The sequence below is a fragment of the Oreochromis niloticus genome, unplaced genomic scaffold (assembly GCF_001858045.2).
Source record: "Oreochromis niloticus isolate F11D_XX unplaced genomic scaffold, O_niloticus_UMD_NMBU tig00000734_pilon, whole genome shotgun sequence".
Taxonomy (NCBI): Eukaryota; Metazoa; Chordata; class Actinopteri; order Cichliformes; family Cichlidae; genus Oreochromis; species Oreochromis niloticus.
In genome coordinates, this window is record NW_020327228.1 from 86,281 (window position 1) to 104,944 (window position 18,664).

At 42.2% G+C, this 18,664-nt stretch overlaps 1 protein-coding gene across 1 annotated transcript; it reads left to right on the top strand.

Annotated features, from left to right (window-relative positions):
• The first annotated feature begins 6,514 nt into the window (after positions 1 to 6,514).
• On the top strand, positions 6,515 to 13,225 carry LOC109199191 (coxsackievirus and adenovirus receptor homolog). Its single transcript, XM_019354528.2, has 2 exons — positions 6,515 to 6,675; positions 12,740 to 13,225. Exons 1-2 carry the CDS (start codon positions 6,615 to 6,617, stop codon positions 13,222 to 13,224), a joined length of 546 nt encoding a protein of 181 aa, XP_019210073.1. The 5' UTR covers positions 6,515 to 6,614; the 3' UTR covers position 13,225.
• Positions 13,226 to 18,664: the final 5,439 nt, after the last annotated feature.

Below are 18,664 nucleotides of genomic sequence, written 5' to 3' on the forward strand. Positions count from 1 at the left end.
ACAAAGGTAAACTCAAAAACACAGCTTTATTGCTGGTATAGGGGGACACGATAAACAATACAAAACTAAACTGGGAAAACTAAAGCACAAGGAGCCACAGGGAGAATCACACAGCTATGAGGGAGAACGCGACACAGAACTGAGGGAGAGGCAGACATAAATACACAGAGGGTTAACGAGGGAAGTGGGAGCACACGGGGAACACAGGTGACACTGATAATCATAACAAGACACAACAGGAGTGAACGCAACACTGACGGGAGACTGTCAAAGTAAAACAGGAAGTGCACAGAGGTTCAGACAGGAGGAGAGAGAGCACGGGGAGAGCACAGACATAACGGGCTGGGTAAAACATGGAATAAAACACAAGGAGAGACGAGGGCTCACAGATACACAGAGGGGCACACAGAGGGTAAGAGTCACAAGGGGAAAAACACATAAGGAAACAACGTAACAGAGCAACTCAGGAAGCATGGCCTAAATAAGGAACAAAATACATGGAAACTAAGAATACTGGGCCAACGTGGCCCAGGACCATGACAAGAAGTGCGCCGCCAGAACACGAAATACATTTTAGCTATATTTTCCTTTTAACTAAAACGTATGTAAAGCATGAATTATTCATTTTAACAACACATATTAATGTTTTAATGACAATTCTTTTTAAAATTATTTATTTCAAACTTATGAACCTATTTATTCAGAGAAATGCCTTAAGGGCAACACACTCCCCGCCTGGCCTCGGGAGGCCACTATGCTAAACAAACGTTATGCATTCAGTCCTTTGGTATGAGGAGGATAACTTCTGTAACCATAAATGTCTTTATGCACCCTTGATCGCATGTCTTTACCTCAATTTTCCTTACTCGATTGTCCTTGCTTAGGAATGTGGCAGTGACCCTGGCCATGGGCCAGCTGTTTCGTGCAACCTGCTTGTCCTTGAGCAGAACCAGGTCACCAACTTGGAGGTTTCTGCGCGACCCGGTCCATTTCTGCCTTTGCTGCAATGTGGGTAGATACTCTCACCTCCAGCGTGTCCAGAACTGGTTGGAAAAGGCTTGGACCCGTCTCCATTGTTTGTTGTAGAGGTCTTTATCCGAAAAGTCTCCAGGTGGGGGTAGGAGGCAAGATTTCTGCGTAAGGAGCATTGAAGGGGATAGGACGAAAGGGTTCTCTGGATCAGAGGACACTGGGACGAGTGGCCTTGCATTTATTATGGCTGTAACCTCAGCCATGAGTGTGCATAACACGTTGTGAGTCAGTTGAACCTTATTTTGTAGTAGCATGGAGTCCAGGATTCTGCGGGCGACTCCGATCATGCGCTCCCAAGAGCCTCCCATGTGGGATGCATGTGGTGGATTAAACTCCCAACTGCAGCCTTGGATAGTTAGGTACTGTTGGAGTGATTTATCCATTCCAAGTTCCTTTGAAGTGCTAATAAAATTGGTGCCATGGTCAGATAGCAGCTGTTTGGCGGGGCCTCTCAGAGCGAAGAAGCGGCGTAGGGCGTTTATGCAGCTGGATGTGTCCAGAGATTCGATTACCTCAATATGCACAGCTCTCGAACTCATGCAGGTAAATATGATGGCCCACCGCTTACTTTCAGCTACTCCGCCCCTGGTACGCCTGGTTGTTAGGGACCACGGTCCGAAGACATCAAGGCCGACGTAGGTGAAAGGAGGACAAGTTTTTAGGCGTTCAGGTGGTAGGTCCGCCATGAGTTGTTGTTCTTGTTTTCCACATAGTTTGCGGCAGGTTAAACATTTGTGGATTACTGAATTGACTAGTTTTTTGCCGCCTAAAAGCCACAGCCCAGCAGCTCTGATTGCTCCTTCCGTCAGATGACGACCTTGGTGCCTTGTTAGCTCGTGGTAATGGCGAGTGAGCAGAAGGGAGATGTGACTGTTTTTTGGAAGAATTACTGGGCTCTTTTCAACACTCTCAATTTCTGCGTGTTTGAGTCGGCCTCCAACAGAAATGAGACTGTCCTGTAACATTGGGCTGAGCTTCTTGAGGGGGCTCTGTCTTGAGATTGGCTTGCCAGCATTAAGGGCAGAAAGTTCCTTCTCAAAGTATGCCTTCTGTGTCTCTTTAAAGATGACAGTTTTTGCTTGAGCAATCTCCTCTGGAGTTTGAGGCAGATGACATTTGTGCCAGCCTTTGCATTTTTTGTTTGGATTAGTCCCATTGAAGGACTTTGCAATGTGGATAAGATTTGCTATGGCTCTGACTAAAGACTTAAAGGTAGAAAAGTGCTCAAAACGCTTACAGATGAGTACTTGGAGGTGAGTGACGTAAGTTTTTACTTCTGGTCTAATTTTTGAGTCCTCATCTGGTTCAATCAGATCAAACATTCCACTCAGTTGTGTTGTCTCTGCGGCAGGATGGTGGATGAAGGGTGGTCCGGTGAACCAGGTGGACTTTTTTAGTTGGAATGCCGACAATGACCTAGACGCATGGTCTGCTGGATTTTCCTCTGTGCGCACATAATGCCACTGTTCTGGCTTTGATGACTGGCGAATGCGCTGCACTACTGTCCGTATAGAAGTGCACTGCATCAAAGTCTAAGTCCAACTCATCTTGAATGAGGTCAGCCATTTCTGCTGCCAAGACGGCTGCACATAGTTCAAGTCTTGGTATTGTAGGTTCTGACAGGGGAGCAAGTTTTGCTTTGCCCATTATGAATCCAACCTCGACCTTCCCATCTGTTTGAATTGCCTTTAAGTAGGCTACAGCTCCTATGGCCTTAGTAGATGCATCTGAGAATACACACAGTTCCTTGCGCCTTGCTCGACTTAGTGAGGTGGATGTGTAGGTTCTGGGAACATGTAGTTCTCTTAGATCCTGAAGGGAATTTCTCCACGTTTCCCATCTGCTTTGTTTGTCCTCTGGAAGGGGTACATCCCAATCTGAACATTCCGAAGTAAGCTCTCTGAGTAAGGCCCTTCCTTGGATTGTAACGGGTGCCAATAGACCCAGGGGATCGAAGACGCTAAACTGATTACATCTCCATACTGCCTTCAGCATGTGGAGCCTGTTTCTCAGCAAAAACAGAGTGTTTGACCCAAACCGGAAGTGCTTGACCGGAACTGGAAGTGCGCCGCCAGAACACGAAATATATTTTAGCTATATTTTCCTTTTAACTAAAACATTGGTAAAGCATGAATTATTCATTTTAACAACACATATTAATGTTTTAATGACAAATCTTTTTAAAATTATTTATTTCAAACTTATGAACCTATTTATTCAGAGAAATGCCTTAAGGGCAACACATATAGAAATACATTTTTGATTTGATTTGATTTGATTCATAATGTAATCATAAGCAGAATTCACACGGTGATATTTATTAAATCACAAACTGACCAAAACTGTAAGTGAAACCTTTCTGTGTGTCGCTGTAATTACACACAATCAAATCTGTTTGCGAGACTTATTGAAGAATGTGTGTGTGTGTGAACTTGAATATGAGGAATAAATGTGGGAATAAAACAGCTCAGCCTCTCTAACGTCTCTCAAACATTCACTTTTATCCTCAGATCATCAGCTCTGCTTCACCTTCTTGTTCAGAGCCTGTTAAATGTTCTTCATGGTGTTCATGTTGTTCTCTGCATGGATTATTGACACTTCTCTCTAATGGATCTGTGTTCTCCACATGTCAGTTACCAGACATGAGTTCCTCTCATCTTTGGTTGTTGTCAGGAGAATTATTCTAAAACACTTCTTCAGTTGAGAATCAGAGAGGAGAAACACAGTTTTACTTGTATACAAGGGCAGCACAGAGCAGGGCTCTGTGACACGCGCTCTGATACTGCCCTGGTCTTTATTTATACATCAGTGGGTGTTTGTTCTTTACATTGGAATGTGGATGTTTAGGTGTGTGTGTGTGTGTGTGTGTGTGTGTGTGTGTGTGTCCATAAACGACTTCCCTAAACCTGCTGGTCTGGAAGTCCAGCAGTTCATCTAAACAAAATGCACTTAGCCTAAAACAGACATAGATACGTTTATCCTATCATAAAACAATAAGACAAGGTATGACCTCTCCCATGCTCCCAGGATGTGGGTTTGAATGCCAGAACACCCTGGAATGCACACAAAGCCTTTTACAGCCTACTAAAGATCACACATCCTATCACTACACAATCGATTATACACCTCTAAGCATATATGGAAACTTATATCATTAAAAGATTATACTGACATTATATTGACATTCTATTGACAGTTGTTCACAGTTTTTTTTTTTTAAATCACCACCTTCGCCATGTTTGAATTCACAGAACTGACTTGAAGCAAAACCTTCAATAATGGCTGAAAATGTGATTCACACAGACCTCATAGACATCTGCAAACAATCCTCAAGGTCACACATGTGTCCACTGTACCATCGGTGAGTTTCAGGTTTGGTATTTGCATGACTTCACGCTGCTTTCAGCCACATTTACCAAAACTCTGCTCCTGTTCTGACTTTTCTGATAATAATCTGAGAGAAAGTGCTGAACTCCTCCTCTGAGCTGTTACAGGAACAGATGTTGGCAGATGTGTCAGTGACAGAGTTACAGTCAGAGAGGTCAGTGAGCAGGATTTCTGTCAGGATTCATGTCAGAGTTATTATAATGATGTCTGTTGGTTCACACTCACGGCTGCTTTGGACTGATTCCAGCTCAAAGAGCATCAACATGTTTTCATGTTTCCATCATGATGAGGAGCAGAAACTCTGAGGATTCTCCTGAACTCCTGACTACAGTAAGTCATCCCACAGCTTCTGCTCTATATTCTACATATTATTCAGTAAATTATAGATTATTAGTGATAATCAGACACTTTCAGAGGAAGAAAAAGTAAAAAAGGAGGTGCAGCATGGAATAAAGAAATCAGTCAGAGTGATTTGTTTTGTGAGCTCCAGCTGTTTCAAGGCTGTGATCAGCTGATCTACAAGCAGATGTTACAAGAGCCATCAGAGCTGATTTCAAACCCACACACAGTACAGAGCTGTCAGAATGAAAGACCTTAGTTCAGTCTCTTTATCCAGGTTATCTGCAATGATTATGTAATCCAACAGATGGCGCTCTTCAGTATCACACCAAAACAGTGTTGACAGAGTAAAGTGAATGTGCCACACACTCCATGAGGGTCATCTACTCATCACCATCTTAAATTGTAACCTTCACGGGACACAGCTGTGAGGGAGAACAACAAAGAGCAAGAAAGACTGAGACAACATTTGGAGCACAGCTGAGCCAATCACAGAGGACGAAACAGAGGAAGTAAAACTAGACACGAGATATGAGGAAGAACAGACCAAAATAAAACAGCAGGAAACAAAAAATCCTCAAAATCACAAAAGAACAAATAATCAGATCAATAACTGAAGACTATAAAGTCATGTGATTTCCAGGAAGTGCTGCAGCTGCATGCTCTCTCTCCCTGCAGACTATTTGCTGCTGCTCATCTTTTCCATGTTTTCTCTGTTTATGCTGCTTCTTTGTCCCTCACTGTAAACAGATGTACTGAGAGACTCCTGCACTGATGTTTCATAGGAAAGTCCAAACAGCCTCACTGGTTCTCCATGAAGAACAAAGATTTGCTCTCTGTGGCTCCAACACAACTTAAAGACAATCAAAGGTGGACAAAGTTCTCCAGAATGGCCACACAGGAGGTCATGACCTTTGACTTTATTCATTAGACCGAGTTCATTTCAATTCACTGACAGACAGAGTGGACGGTTGTCTCTACACATCTACATGTTCAGTTCCTTGTACTTAAACACATCTGTCATGTTAGACAATGTGTATGTGAGAAGGTGTATCTCTAAAAATAGGATGTAAAAGGGAAATATTAGCACATTTGTTCAGTTTTGTGGTACAGAGTGGAGTTTACCCACAGATTAACTTGTTACATTTTGTCTTTTATCTTTGAATTGTTTACTGTAAAAAATACTTTTGTTGAATAAACCTTAAGTAGTTTCCTTTTGATCTACAGAGAAAGCAGATGGATTATACCCGCCTTACACTTTTTTTTATCTATATATGGATTTTTGTTCCATCCTGATGATCAGAAGAGAGTTTGAGGGTTTCAGATCCTTCAGAACAACAGTAAGTGTTTAAAATGACGTCTTTCAGTCTTTTAGGTAATCTGACAGGTTGATGAAGTCTGTGAGAGTGAGTAGATTAAAAGATTGTTAATGTTAATGTTCTGGATTAACAGATGGTCTTCAGTGTGTACCTGATGATGGATGATGTGGAGATCATTTAACAACTGAACCTGTTAAACTCTCAGACCTGCTTTAGATTTTATATATTTTATATTTTGTATATGATTTTTTCACCTCTTTTTTTAACGATGGACTTTATGATCTGGATTCAGTCCAACGTAACACATCACAACGTAACACATCACAATGTAACGTGGCTTAACTTCCTTAAGTTCACAGTCAGACATTTTGAGATCGATCGCACGGCCATAAGGCAAATTTTGATCTTTATTTAAACTTTAATTTCAAACTTGTGTTCAGGTTTAGACTCAGGTTCAGTTATTGAGTGAAAACACCAACAGACTCAGACATTTAGAACAAACTAAGAGTCAGATCAGCAGAAACAGAGAACACGGACATGTCTGCTGTAACTGCGTCGCTCTGCTCCACGCTGATGTTTGTCCTGTTCGTCTCTGCAGGTGAGATTTAACTGTTAGAAACTAAACTGAGTTTTACTCTGTTTAACTTAATAATAATAATTCTCAAAGAAATATTTTCAAATTGATTCAGTTTGTTGGTCAGTGTGATAATGCTAATCAGTTAGCAGCACTGCTTTAAGGTGAAATCCTTTATGTTGCCCTATCAAATATGTATGTGCTCTTAAACTGAAAGGTATAAATACGGAAGTGTGTGGTCAATAAAAGATGGCGCAAAGGAAGGCGTGTGCCTCGGATGTAAAAGTCGAACAACGTGTATGTGGTTTATTCCTCCATGAGAAGTACGGGATACCACGGTATTTCCTGCCCTAGAGAATGGAACCCGCAACAGGTTATGGGCCCAGGAGGGATGTGGGAAGCCGGTGGAACCGTCTGTGCTTCGACGGGGACGAGAGACACTACGAATTGTGGGAAACAAAGTTCCTGGGATACCTGCGGCTACTTGGGCTAAGGGCCGCCATTTTGGACGAGTCCGGCGAGTCGGATGAAGACGACAAGGACTTGGATGACAAAAATGAAGTAGCTTATGCAGAGCTAATCCAGGTATTGGATGACAGAAGTCTTTCACTTGTGATGAGAGATGCCAAGGATGACGGACGGAAAGCGTTGAAGATTCTGAGAGAGCACTACGCTGGTAAGGGGCCACCACGTGTGATTAGCCTGTACACAGAGCTAACGTCGCTACAGAAAACGCCCAGTGAGAGCGTCACAGACTATATAATAAGGGCTGAGACTGCCATTACAGCTCTGAGGAATGCAGAAGAGACATTAAGTGATGGACTGCTTATTGCAATGGTGTTAAAAGGGTTGCCTGAATCTTTCAAGCCATTCTCCATACACGTAACCCACAGTGACAAAGCAATGACATTTAGTGAATTTAAAGCTAAATTAAGAAGCTATGAGAGCACCGAAAAGGCCACATGTTCTGAAGATAATGTGATGAAGGCAAATAACTGGAAGAAAGAGAGAGACAGTGCAGAAATCATATGTTACAACTGTGAGAAAAAGGGTCATATAGCACGTGAGTGTTACACAAAGGCCGAAAGGAAAGAACAAAAAGAGAAGCAGTGGTGCGGTTACTGCAAAAGCTCAACGCATAAGGACAGCGACTGTCGCCGACGAAAGAAGACTACTGCTAAACACGTAACTGATGCAGAAGATCATAGTTTCGTGTTCAAAGCTAAAGACTGTGTAAATCAAGGGCTGAAACAGAGAGGCCTAATGGTTGACACAGGGGCTACTTCTCACATTATTACGGACATTCAGAGATTCAAAAAGTTTGATAAGACGTTCACACCTGGAAGACACTTCATGGAGTTAGCTGATGGGACGAGGACGAGTGGGGTCGCACTGAAGAGGGGAGATGTGGAGGTCTATCTACAAGACAGCGAGGGACGAAAGGTGAAGGCGACACTGGAGGGGGCACTTTACATTCCCTCTTACCCGCAAGATATCTTCTCGGTCCAGGCGGCGACGGCCAAAGGAGCCTCAGTAACCTTCAAGAAGGGCTGCAACCAGCTTATCCATAAGAACGGGACAAGGTTTCAGATAAGTGAATATGAACGCTTATACTATTTGAACAGTGTTACATCTGATCATCATGTTGACAACGACGAATGCAATGGCTGTCATGATGTAGAGACTTGGCACAAAATCCTCGGCCACTGTAACTATGAAGACTTGGTTAAACTAGAGAACATTACCGAGGGTATGAAAATAACAGGTAAAACTAAACATTATCAAGACTGTGAAGTGTGTATAAAAGGGAAATTTACCCAAACCAGGAATAGAGAGCCTGATGAAAGAGCAGAAGAAGCATTGGAGCTAGTGCACACTGACTTGGCCGGACCAATAGAACCAGAAGCTAAAGACGGGTTCAGGTACACGTTAGCATTTACTGATGATTACTCAGGCACAATGTTTGTGTACTTTTTAAAGGCTAAAAGTGACACTGTAAAAGCAACTGAAAGATTTTTGGCAGACGTCGCCCCCTATGGGCAGGTAAAGAGAATTAGATCAGACAATGGAACTGAATTTACATCTAAAGAGTTTCAGACATTGTTAAATAAAAACATGATAAAGCATGAGACATCAGCGCCGTATTCACCTCATCAGAATGGGACTGCCGAGAGACAATGGCGAACACTTTTTGAGATGGCACGGTGTATGTTGATTGAAAGTAACCTGCCAAAGAGACTATGGACTTATGCTGTTATGGCTGCCGCAGTAATTCGTAATAGGTGTTACGTCAGACGCACAAAGCAAACCCCTTATTACATGCTGACAGGAAAGAAGCCAGACATGTCGAGGATGGGGATTTTTGGATCAGTTTGCTACGGTTACGGGCACAACAAAAAGAAGTTAGATGCGAGATGTGACGAAGGGGTTTTTGTGGGTTATGATAAAAACAGTCCGTCGTATCTAATCTACTACCCTAAAACAGGACGGGTTCTTAAACATAGGTTGGTCAAGTTCCTCACTAAAAGTGTAGTTGAGCACCAAACCCAGACTATTCAGGATGATGACGATGAAGATAATGACCTGACTCCAGGGGACATTTTGCAGTACCCCGCTAGAATGGACAAAACAGGGAATGACCAGAGATCAAATGAAAGTATGATCCTTGAACCTGAAAGTGACATTCAGGACAATGGTATAAATGACACACAAAACTCAGACAAACAGAGTGACAGAACAGAGTCTGAACGATATCCTAAACGAAACAGGAGAAGGCCAGATTACCTGAAAGACTATGTCCAAACTGCAGAAGATGACCAAACATCGCTGACTGTAGATTATTGTTACAGGGTGATGTATAACATACCAAAGACATTTGAAGAAGCTATGCAGTCATCGAACTCTAAGTGTTGGTCAGACGCTATGGAAGATGAAATGAGATCTTTGAAAGACAATAATACATTCACTCTAACCACGTTGCCAGAAGGTAAAAAAGCAGTGGGAGGGAGATGGGTGTATGTGATAAAAGAGAACCCGAATCGGACTAAAACATTTAAAGCAAGACATGTTGCTAAAGGCTATAGCCAAGTTCAAGGCATTGATTACAAAGAAACCTTTTCGCCGACTGCGGATATGACATCGGTGCGTATTCTGATGCAATTAGCAGTACAGTACAACTTTACACTCCATCAAATGGATGTGAAGACTGCTTATTTGCACGCCCCAATCGATTGTGAGGTGTATATGCAGCAACCAGAAGGTTTTGAAGTAAAATCAGACACAGGTGAAAAACTGGTCTGCAAACTAAACAAATCACTATATGGTTTGAAACAATCTGGCAGGAACTGGAATAAGATGTTACATGACCATTTATGTGAAAAAGGTTACAAACAAAATCCTGTAGACCATTGTGTATATTCCAGACAGACAGTGAGTGAGACAGTGATTCTTATCATTTGGGTTGATGATGTAATCATAGCTGCCAACAGTGAAGATGCTATTGGAAACGTGAAACAAATGTTGAATGAGAAATTTAAGATGAAGGATCTTGGTGAGCTCAAACATTTCTTGGGTATTGACTGTATACAAGAGAACCATGAGATAAGACTAAACCAGACACGGTACGTCACAAAAGTCCTGGAAAAGTTTAAAATGTCTGACTGTAAGCCACGTTGTACTCCTTGTGAACTCAAAAATGACTTTGATGCACATGGTGAATCAGTTGATTCAGGAAAATATAGAGAATTAGTGGGCAGTTTGATCTACTTAATGACATGTACAAGACCAGATTTGAGTTGGATAGTGAGTAAACTGTCACAATCTCTGTCTGAGCCAAAAGAGCATCATTGGACAGCAGCAAAACATGTGTTACGTTACCTTAAGGGGACACTAAACAAAGAGCTGTGCTATAAAAGAACAGAAGGAAACTTAAATCTTATAGCATACAGCGATGCAGATTGGGCCACAGATTTGAGTGACAGGAGAAGTACAACGGGTTATTGTTTTGTACTATCCAAAAATGGGCCAGTCATTTGCTGGAAAACCAGGAAGCAAGCTACAGTAGCTTTGTCAACGTGTGAGGCAGAGTACATGGCGATGGCCGCCACAGTACAAGAAAGCTTATACCTCTCACAGCTACTTAATGGCATGGACATGAAAAGGCACTATTCACCAGTTACTGTTTTTGCAGATAATCAAGGTGCAATAACATTGTCCAAAAATCCTATAAACCGTCAAAGATGTAAACATATTGATGTCAAGTATCATTTTATTAGGTCTGCTATAACTGAGAAGGAAGTACAAGTTGAATATTGTGCAACAGAAGACATGGTAGCAGACATCATGACTAAGTCTGTAAGTAAAGTGAAAATGGATAAGTTTACGCATGTTTTGTTTGGAACATAAATGTTAATCTGTGAATGTTATGTAAGTATGTATATCATGTAAATGTGTAATGTACAGTGTTAAGAGCAAGTGGGGGTGTTGCCCTATCAAATATGTATGTGCTCTTAAACTGAAAGGTATAAATACGGAAGTGTGTGGTCAATAAAAGATGGCGCAAAGGAAGGCGTGTGCCTCGGATGTAAAAGTCGAACAACGTGTATGTGGTTTATTCCTCCATGAGAAGTACGGGATACCACGGTATTTCCTGCCCTAGAGAATGGAACCCGCAACACTTTATATGGAATCAGATTCCTGTCAGACAAGATAAAACATTTTGACATGTAAGAAAGTACATACTGTATACTTATTATACATTAAATGGTAAATGGCCTGTATTTTCTATAGCACATTACTAGTCCCTATGGACCCCACAATGCTTTACACCAGCGGTCCCCAACCCCCGGGCCTCGGACCATTACCGGTCCATGAGTCGTCTGGTACCGGGCTGCGAGAGTTGAGGCTCAGGTGTGAAATGTATGGTTTTCAGGGTTTTTATTGGTTTTCAGCGTTATTTTGTTATCGTTTTTATCGTTAACTCAGCTTACCTGGGTCTTTTCACGTGTGTTATGAATAAATCTTCTTTTTTTCGGTACCGGTACTAGTTTTATTTTGTTGTATTTATCCGCGACACCTTAAAGACCGATCCGTGAAGATATTGTCGGGCATAAACCGGTCCGTGGCGCAAAAAAGGTTGGGGATCGCTCCTTTACACCACATTCAATCATTCACACAGACATTCACACACTGATGACAGCAAGCTACATTGTAGCCACAGCTGCCCTGGGGCGCACTGACAGAGGCGAGGCTGCCGGACACTGGCACCACCGGGTCCTCTGACCACCACCAGTAGGCAATGGGTGAAGTGTCTTGCCCAAGGACACTTCACCACCAGTCTGTCTCAGGGCTAACACAGACAGACACCATATGGACAATTTAGAATCTTCAGTTAACCGAACCCCACTGAGTGCATGTCTGTGGACTGTGGGAGGAAGGGGGAGTACCCAGAGAAAATCCAACGCAAACATGGGGAGAACATCCAAACTCACACTCAGGACCTTTTTCCTCCCATGATGCAACAGTGTCTAAACACTGTGTTGCCCATCAAACAGTATATTTTATTTTATTTTATTTAAAAAGCATCAAATTAAACTGGACTGTCTGTCCAATCTGTTTGCAGCTTTAAGAAGTGAACTCAGTGAACCATAACCTGCTGTCACTGGTCGCACTGATCAAATATTACTGTCAGTGTGTCTGGAGCTGAAGACATAAATACTTAAAGAAGGGGGTGGCTGTACCTCAGGTGGCAGAGCAGGTCACCTACTTGTTGTTGGTTTAATCCTCGTTTTCTTCAGGCTGTGTGGCAAATTTTCTTGGGCAAAATACTAACATCAAGTTGCTCTCTGGTGCATCCATCAGGGTGTGAATGTGTGTTAGATAGAAATGACTGACATAGAAAAAAGTGTATGGGTGAATGAAGCAAATGATTGAGTAGTTACATAATAAATAAATGTAGTTTAGTCTCTCCTATTTAATGTCTAATTTTCTCCCTCTTCTCCAGCTCAGTGCTCTCTGATTGGCTGCTGTACAAATGAACAGTTGTACTTTGACCTTTAACCTCTCTGCTCTGTGTTGTTTCCTCTTTCAGACCAGAAAAACATCACAGCTGAGTCTGGACAGGACGTCACTCTGACATGTCGAGCTCCAAACAACAACATCATAGTTGCAGAGTGGAGCAGAGCTGACCTGGGAGATGAATATGTGCTTTTGTACCGGGATGGTCACTTTGTTCCAGACAGCCAGCATCCATCTTTTAAGAACCAGGTGGATCTGCAGGACAGACAGATGAAGGATGGAGACGTGTCTTTGATTCTGAAGAATGTGATGATTAATGACGCTGGAACATACGAGTGTCGTGCCCAGAGAGAAGGAGACAGTATGAAGCTCATCAAGATCTTCAACCTTCATGAGGATGGAGGAAAGAAGCAGGATGGGGTCAGCAGAGGGAGGCATGGACTGATAGCAAGTCTCTCAGTTTTTGTGCTTCTTGTTGGTTTTTGTATCTACAGATGTAGACAACAACAGCAGAGTGAGGAAACAAACCAGCCTCCTGTTGACCTGCAGCAGGTTTAAATGTCTCAGAGTTTTTTCCAGCGTTGAGTCTGTTGCTGCTTGTTACGGCTGTGGCCATAAGATCTCTGTGTGGGCTGTTTTGTTCTGTCTCTTTACTGTGCTTAAGACTCTTTGCAGGTCCCTCCCTTAATGAAGAGTAGTGAGCAGCTGATTGGACTGTGGAACACGTGACCGTGTTCAAAAAGCCGTTCTGACAGCTCCCGCCGGGAAGAGAGAGAGAGAGAAGCGAGCAAGCAGTTTGACAGCCGACGCGGTCCTGGCCCTGGTTTCCAGCCTATACCTTTGCTGTGTGTTTGTGTGAGCGTGCTCTGTGAGAGCTGCTCCTAGTGTATTAACTTAGTGCCTAGGCACCTCTAGGCTGAAGCGGAAGGGGTGAGCCGCCTTCTTCTTTGGAACAGTTTTCTCCTGTTTGCCGGGTTAGGGAGCGAGGGTTAGTATTGTCATTTGTTTGTTTTGTTTCTTTCTTAGGGTTTAGTTAGTTTTCTTTGGTGGGACTTAGTTGGTTTTGTTTATTATTTTGGCCTGGGTTCACCCTGGAGCTATGCTTCATTACCTTTAATAAAATCACCTTTTTTTACGCACAACTGGTTTTGGATGTTTGGCTTGGGAACCAGGGCGGGTATCTGTCTCTCTCTCCTCCAACCTTTATGTGCGTCCCTACACGCCTAGACTGGGGGCGTAACACTGCTGTTCAGAGTTCTGGGTGTTGTCAGTGTTTAAAATCCTGCAGAAACAGATGAACTGAGCACAGACAGAAGGCCCACAGTACTGTAGGTTTATTTCAGTTTTATCTTTAATGGCTGCTTAAGCAGAATTCACACAGCGATGTTTATTAAATCACAAAATGACCAAAACTGTAAGTGAAATGTTTCTGTGTGTCTGTAATCACACATAATCAAATGTGTTTGCAAAGACCTACTGCAGTGTGTGTGTGTGTGTGTGTGTGTGTGTGTGTGTGTGTGCTCAGCCTCTCTCACATCTCTCAAACATTCACTTTTATCCTGACATCATCAGCTCTGCTTCACCTTCTTGTTCACAGCCTGTTAAATGTTCTTCATGTTATTCTCTGCATGGATCATTTACACTTCTCTCTAATGGATCTGTGTTCTCTACACTTCAGTTAGCAGACATCAGCTCTCCCTGGCTTACAGCACAGCAGAGCTCTGCACTGTTTATATCTTTATAAACTTGAGGTTTCTGGTTCGAGCCCACCTGTGATCAGATATGACCTGCGTGTGGTTCACCCTCACTGTCTGCTCGCTGTGCTCTCTGCTCTAAGGTTGAACATATGAAGTCATCGCTGTTCCACAGAACCACAGGACTGAAATTCAAGGAACATTTGAAAGAATTTTAACTTGTAGATCTTTGCTTGGATGGACACAAATTAAACTGGAGCATTTTTTCTATCTTTAAAGTCAAACTGTTGATCACAGTTTTGTCATTCAATGAGAAAGAAAAGCTTTCTTAGTCCATACATTCATTCTGTTTATTCATCTAATTTCAGTTCCAAATCTCAGCTGGTGTTAACAGCGTGGACTTACATAACAGAGAAAGGATCTGCTTTAAACTTCATCTCATTTATAGAAATGTTGTCATATTTAGGGACACATTCATCTAAAACCTCAGAAAACTCCTGGATCACATCATCACTAGATTTAAATCCACATTAATCACACAAAAGTTCAGAAAAAGAACTGAATTAAAAAGTCGGACAGGTCTCAGTCACACAGAGGACGTCCAGTCTGCGAGAGCAAAGAACAGTCCTTTAAGCCTTTAGTGGTCACTGCAGTGACAGCTATTCAAAGGCTGCTTTCTTCTATTTGTGTCAGCGTTGATGGTAAACTTGCACATTAACCACTACACTGGGCACCGATGGATCACTCCATACCCTGATACCCACTGGTCAGCCAGTGGGTATCAGGCTATGGAGTGATCCATGTTTAAAAAATAAGGTTCAAAAATCTTTTTTTGTGCCTAAAGATGAATAAAAATACTTAAGTAAAGAATTCTGATTGAGGTTGTCATCATTCATGCATATTAACCCATGGAAGGGTTAATATAAACAGGACATAGACTGGAACTGGTTTACCATCAGTAAACCATCAGGCTGTGACTTAGTGATGATTCACTTTTCCAGTGAAGGTCATTGTAGGTCCTGAGATGTGAGTACAAAGCTACAGTCTGAATGGAAAAAGGGGAGAAGAGGAGATTGCAGGGGGCGCTAGTGTCCGTGGGCTTGGAATAAACTTTTAACATATTTTTAAGCGAGAATGTAGCAGTGTAAACTTCAAATATCTGCTCGATTTATCAAGACACCACATATTTGCAAAAGTGGTCCGACGTTTTCGGAGACATCTGTTACCCACCAGCTCGATAGCAAGCCGGGGGTTTAAGGTTCACTAGGCTGGCAAGAACAGCGGACTCTCGGCTTCATCATTTTCAGATCCCTGCAGTCCTTCGCTACTCAGGTTAAACATGATATATAAATCACTTAGATAACTTAAAAATGTTATTGTTTGGCTTTTTTCAGTGTTTTATTTGTTCCGGAGTAAATCAGTTTGGCTGAGATTAATGTTATTAGATTAAATAAAATGTAATTAATCCCTCGGGTGGGCTCCTCTGGGTTTTTCACACAGCTGAATAAACATCAAACAGAAAACAGATTAAACAGAAGTGTGAGACGGTTGAGAATTTACGCCAGTGTCCTGTTATATTTTAGATAGCAAGGAGCAGACGGCCGAGTTTATTAAACTACAATGAGACAACAGTGACGCAAATCTGAAGGTTAGACTGTCCCATTTCACAGCCTCGGTCTTCGAAGGACCCGACCCACATAGACCGCGAAGGCCGGGTCCTGAAACTTGTGCTTTTGGGTATCAGAGTAAAGATTCTGGGTTTTCTTCATTTATTACAGTCATTTTTTTTGCAAAAGGACCAAATTTGTCCCTTTAACAAATGAATGAAATAACACAGTTCAGCAGTGTGTGAGTGTATGCTAACAGAAAGAAGTCTGTCAGCATTTAAAGCTGCTCGTCATGAACACAGACGTCTGCAGTCAGTTAGAGAAAAGTAACTGAAGCACAACCAGGAGCCCTGCTGCACACTTTCAGGTGTGCTGTAACTGAAGTTCATGCAAGTTTTTTAAATAAAGAGAAAACCACTGCTGCATAGAAGGAAGTTAAATATAAGCAGTTATACAGCGTTCATTAACTGCTTTATTATAAGAGCATTAAAATACATTTACAACGGTTATTAAAATATAATTATCTATTATCAATATTTAAACACTGTTACATGAACTGTGTGTCTTTTCCAGCTTCTTCGACCCTCGTTTATCCTCCTACGTGTGTCCGAGCTGTCAGACAGTGAATGAAGGTGACACACGGAGGAGCAGGAGTTCCTACCTGGAGCTCAGCATAGAGAAATGAAGCTGCTCCCGCTTCTCCGTTACTCCTCACAGACAGACAGAGGAGTGTCGTTATCTCTTAACCATCTTCAGTCTCCTTCGTCCTCTTCTTTAACTCTGCAGCGAAGCTGCTGCAACATCACTTCCTCCTCTAGCCTTTCACAATAAATGCCCTTTGCGTTAATAACCTGACATAGACTTTTAAAATGGAGGGATTAAAGGCCCTTCTTTTCATCTGACTCACCTGTATATTCAAGAAGACCTTATGGAGGCCTTTGCAGGAACAATGAGACCAATACCAGCATTAGACCTTCCTGTCTCAATCCTTCAAAATAAAATATGATGTGCAGAGGTGGCTCCAGCATAGGAAAGAGTATTAGTGTATAACGAAGAAATATATTATTGATGATTAAACAGAACAGAATTATTTAAATTCTGTTTAGAAAATAAAATTGAAACGTGGACATTACAGTTGTTTCAAGATAAATAACTGCACGGCTGCTGTGCCTGATACTTGTAACAGCAGCTAGAGAGCTACTGCTGTGTATCATTTATAAGATTTATAAAAACCTGCCTGAGTTCAGCCACAGCCAGGAAATTGAATATGTGAAAAGACAGGAAGTAAAATGGCCAAAGACACGTGAGGAAAATACACTTTCAAAGTAAAACAGGAACTACCTCGAGCCAGCAAACTATGAGCAGCTTGCTGGGTGAGAATTATCACGTTCAGTGCTTCAGTTTGACCTCATGGTGGCAGTGCTGTCTCAAACTCCCCCAAACTCAAACCAGGCCTCTCTGTTTGTTAAGAGGAAACACCCGTGGATACTTCACAACAGTGTGAGAGTCAGATCTGTAGATGCAGATGTGGAAACATGTGGATCACTCTGATGGAATTTCCTGTGTGTGCTGTTTGTCTCTGTGGGTGGATGGAAGCTCAGTGTTGATCATCCTGACACAGTTTAGGTCTGAACATCTTCTTAGAGTTAGTTTCACCAGGAAACCTTCATGTAGGATTTTCACCTGTTTGACAAACACAAATGTCAGAGATTTAATCACAAAGAAAAATCTGCTGCTTGAAGGAAAAATATTGTGAATGAAATTCTGTTTGTTCACTGGTGACCAAAGTTAACAGCTCATTATCTCAGACGTCAAAGGAAATAATCAACATATTAAAACTTAGATGAAAATCCTGTTTTACCTTAAAGGCTGTCATCATTATTTCTACAGTGTCAGATTTTTTACAAAAACTCATACTAACAAAAAAATGCCACCTCCCCACAAATGGCTGTAAAAATACTTAAATTATTTAGTAATATTCTTTTTCCTTTAAATGACTCAGTCTTTTAAAACCACTTCAGCCTGAAATATAAATATCCAGTATTAATTATAGATTCTGGATTTTAACCCTTTAAAGAAGAGGGACTCCAGCTGAGGAGGAGCTGAGGCTGCAAATGGACACACTGTGGTCTTTACATGTCAGCTTCACACATGGTGCTGCAGCTCTTCTTGTTCTGTACATGCAAACGTCACACTGCCCTTACACTTGATGATGGGAGGGGTTTGCAGCGTCACCCTGCAGGTTCTAACTGATTCATTCTTTGGCCTGTAAACACCGCACAACATGAGCATCCCTACATAAGCCTGCAGTTCCTCTGTTCCTCTCTAAACGTTCCCCATGCAGGTTTGTCACACAGGAACCTGAGACTGCTGGGACGTAGCAGAGTGTTGCATTCGTAGTGAGAGACCTAAATATGGAGATGGAGAAGTCCATCCTGTCACTGCTTCAACCATCTCCTCTCGCACCTTCAGATGACTCAGAGTTGGACTCCAGCTGGTCTGTTTCCACCTCTGATCCTTCCTCAGAGGAGGACGAGGAGCCATCTTCACAGTCAGAGTGCACTCGGTCATTTCCACAGCCTCCTGTGTGCTGTAAGTCTTGCCATCTCCAAAATGACTGCTCCTGCTTCTAACTATGCACAAGAACACACACACACACACACACACACACACACACACACACACACACACACACAC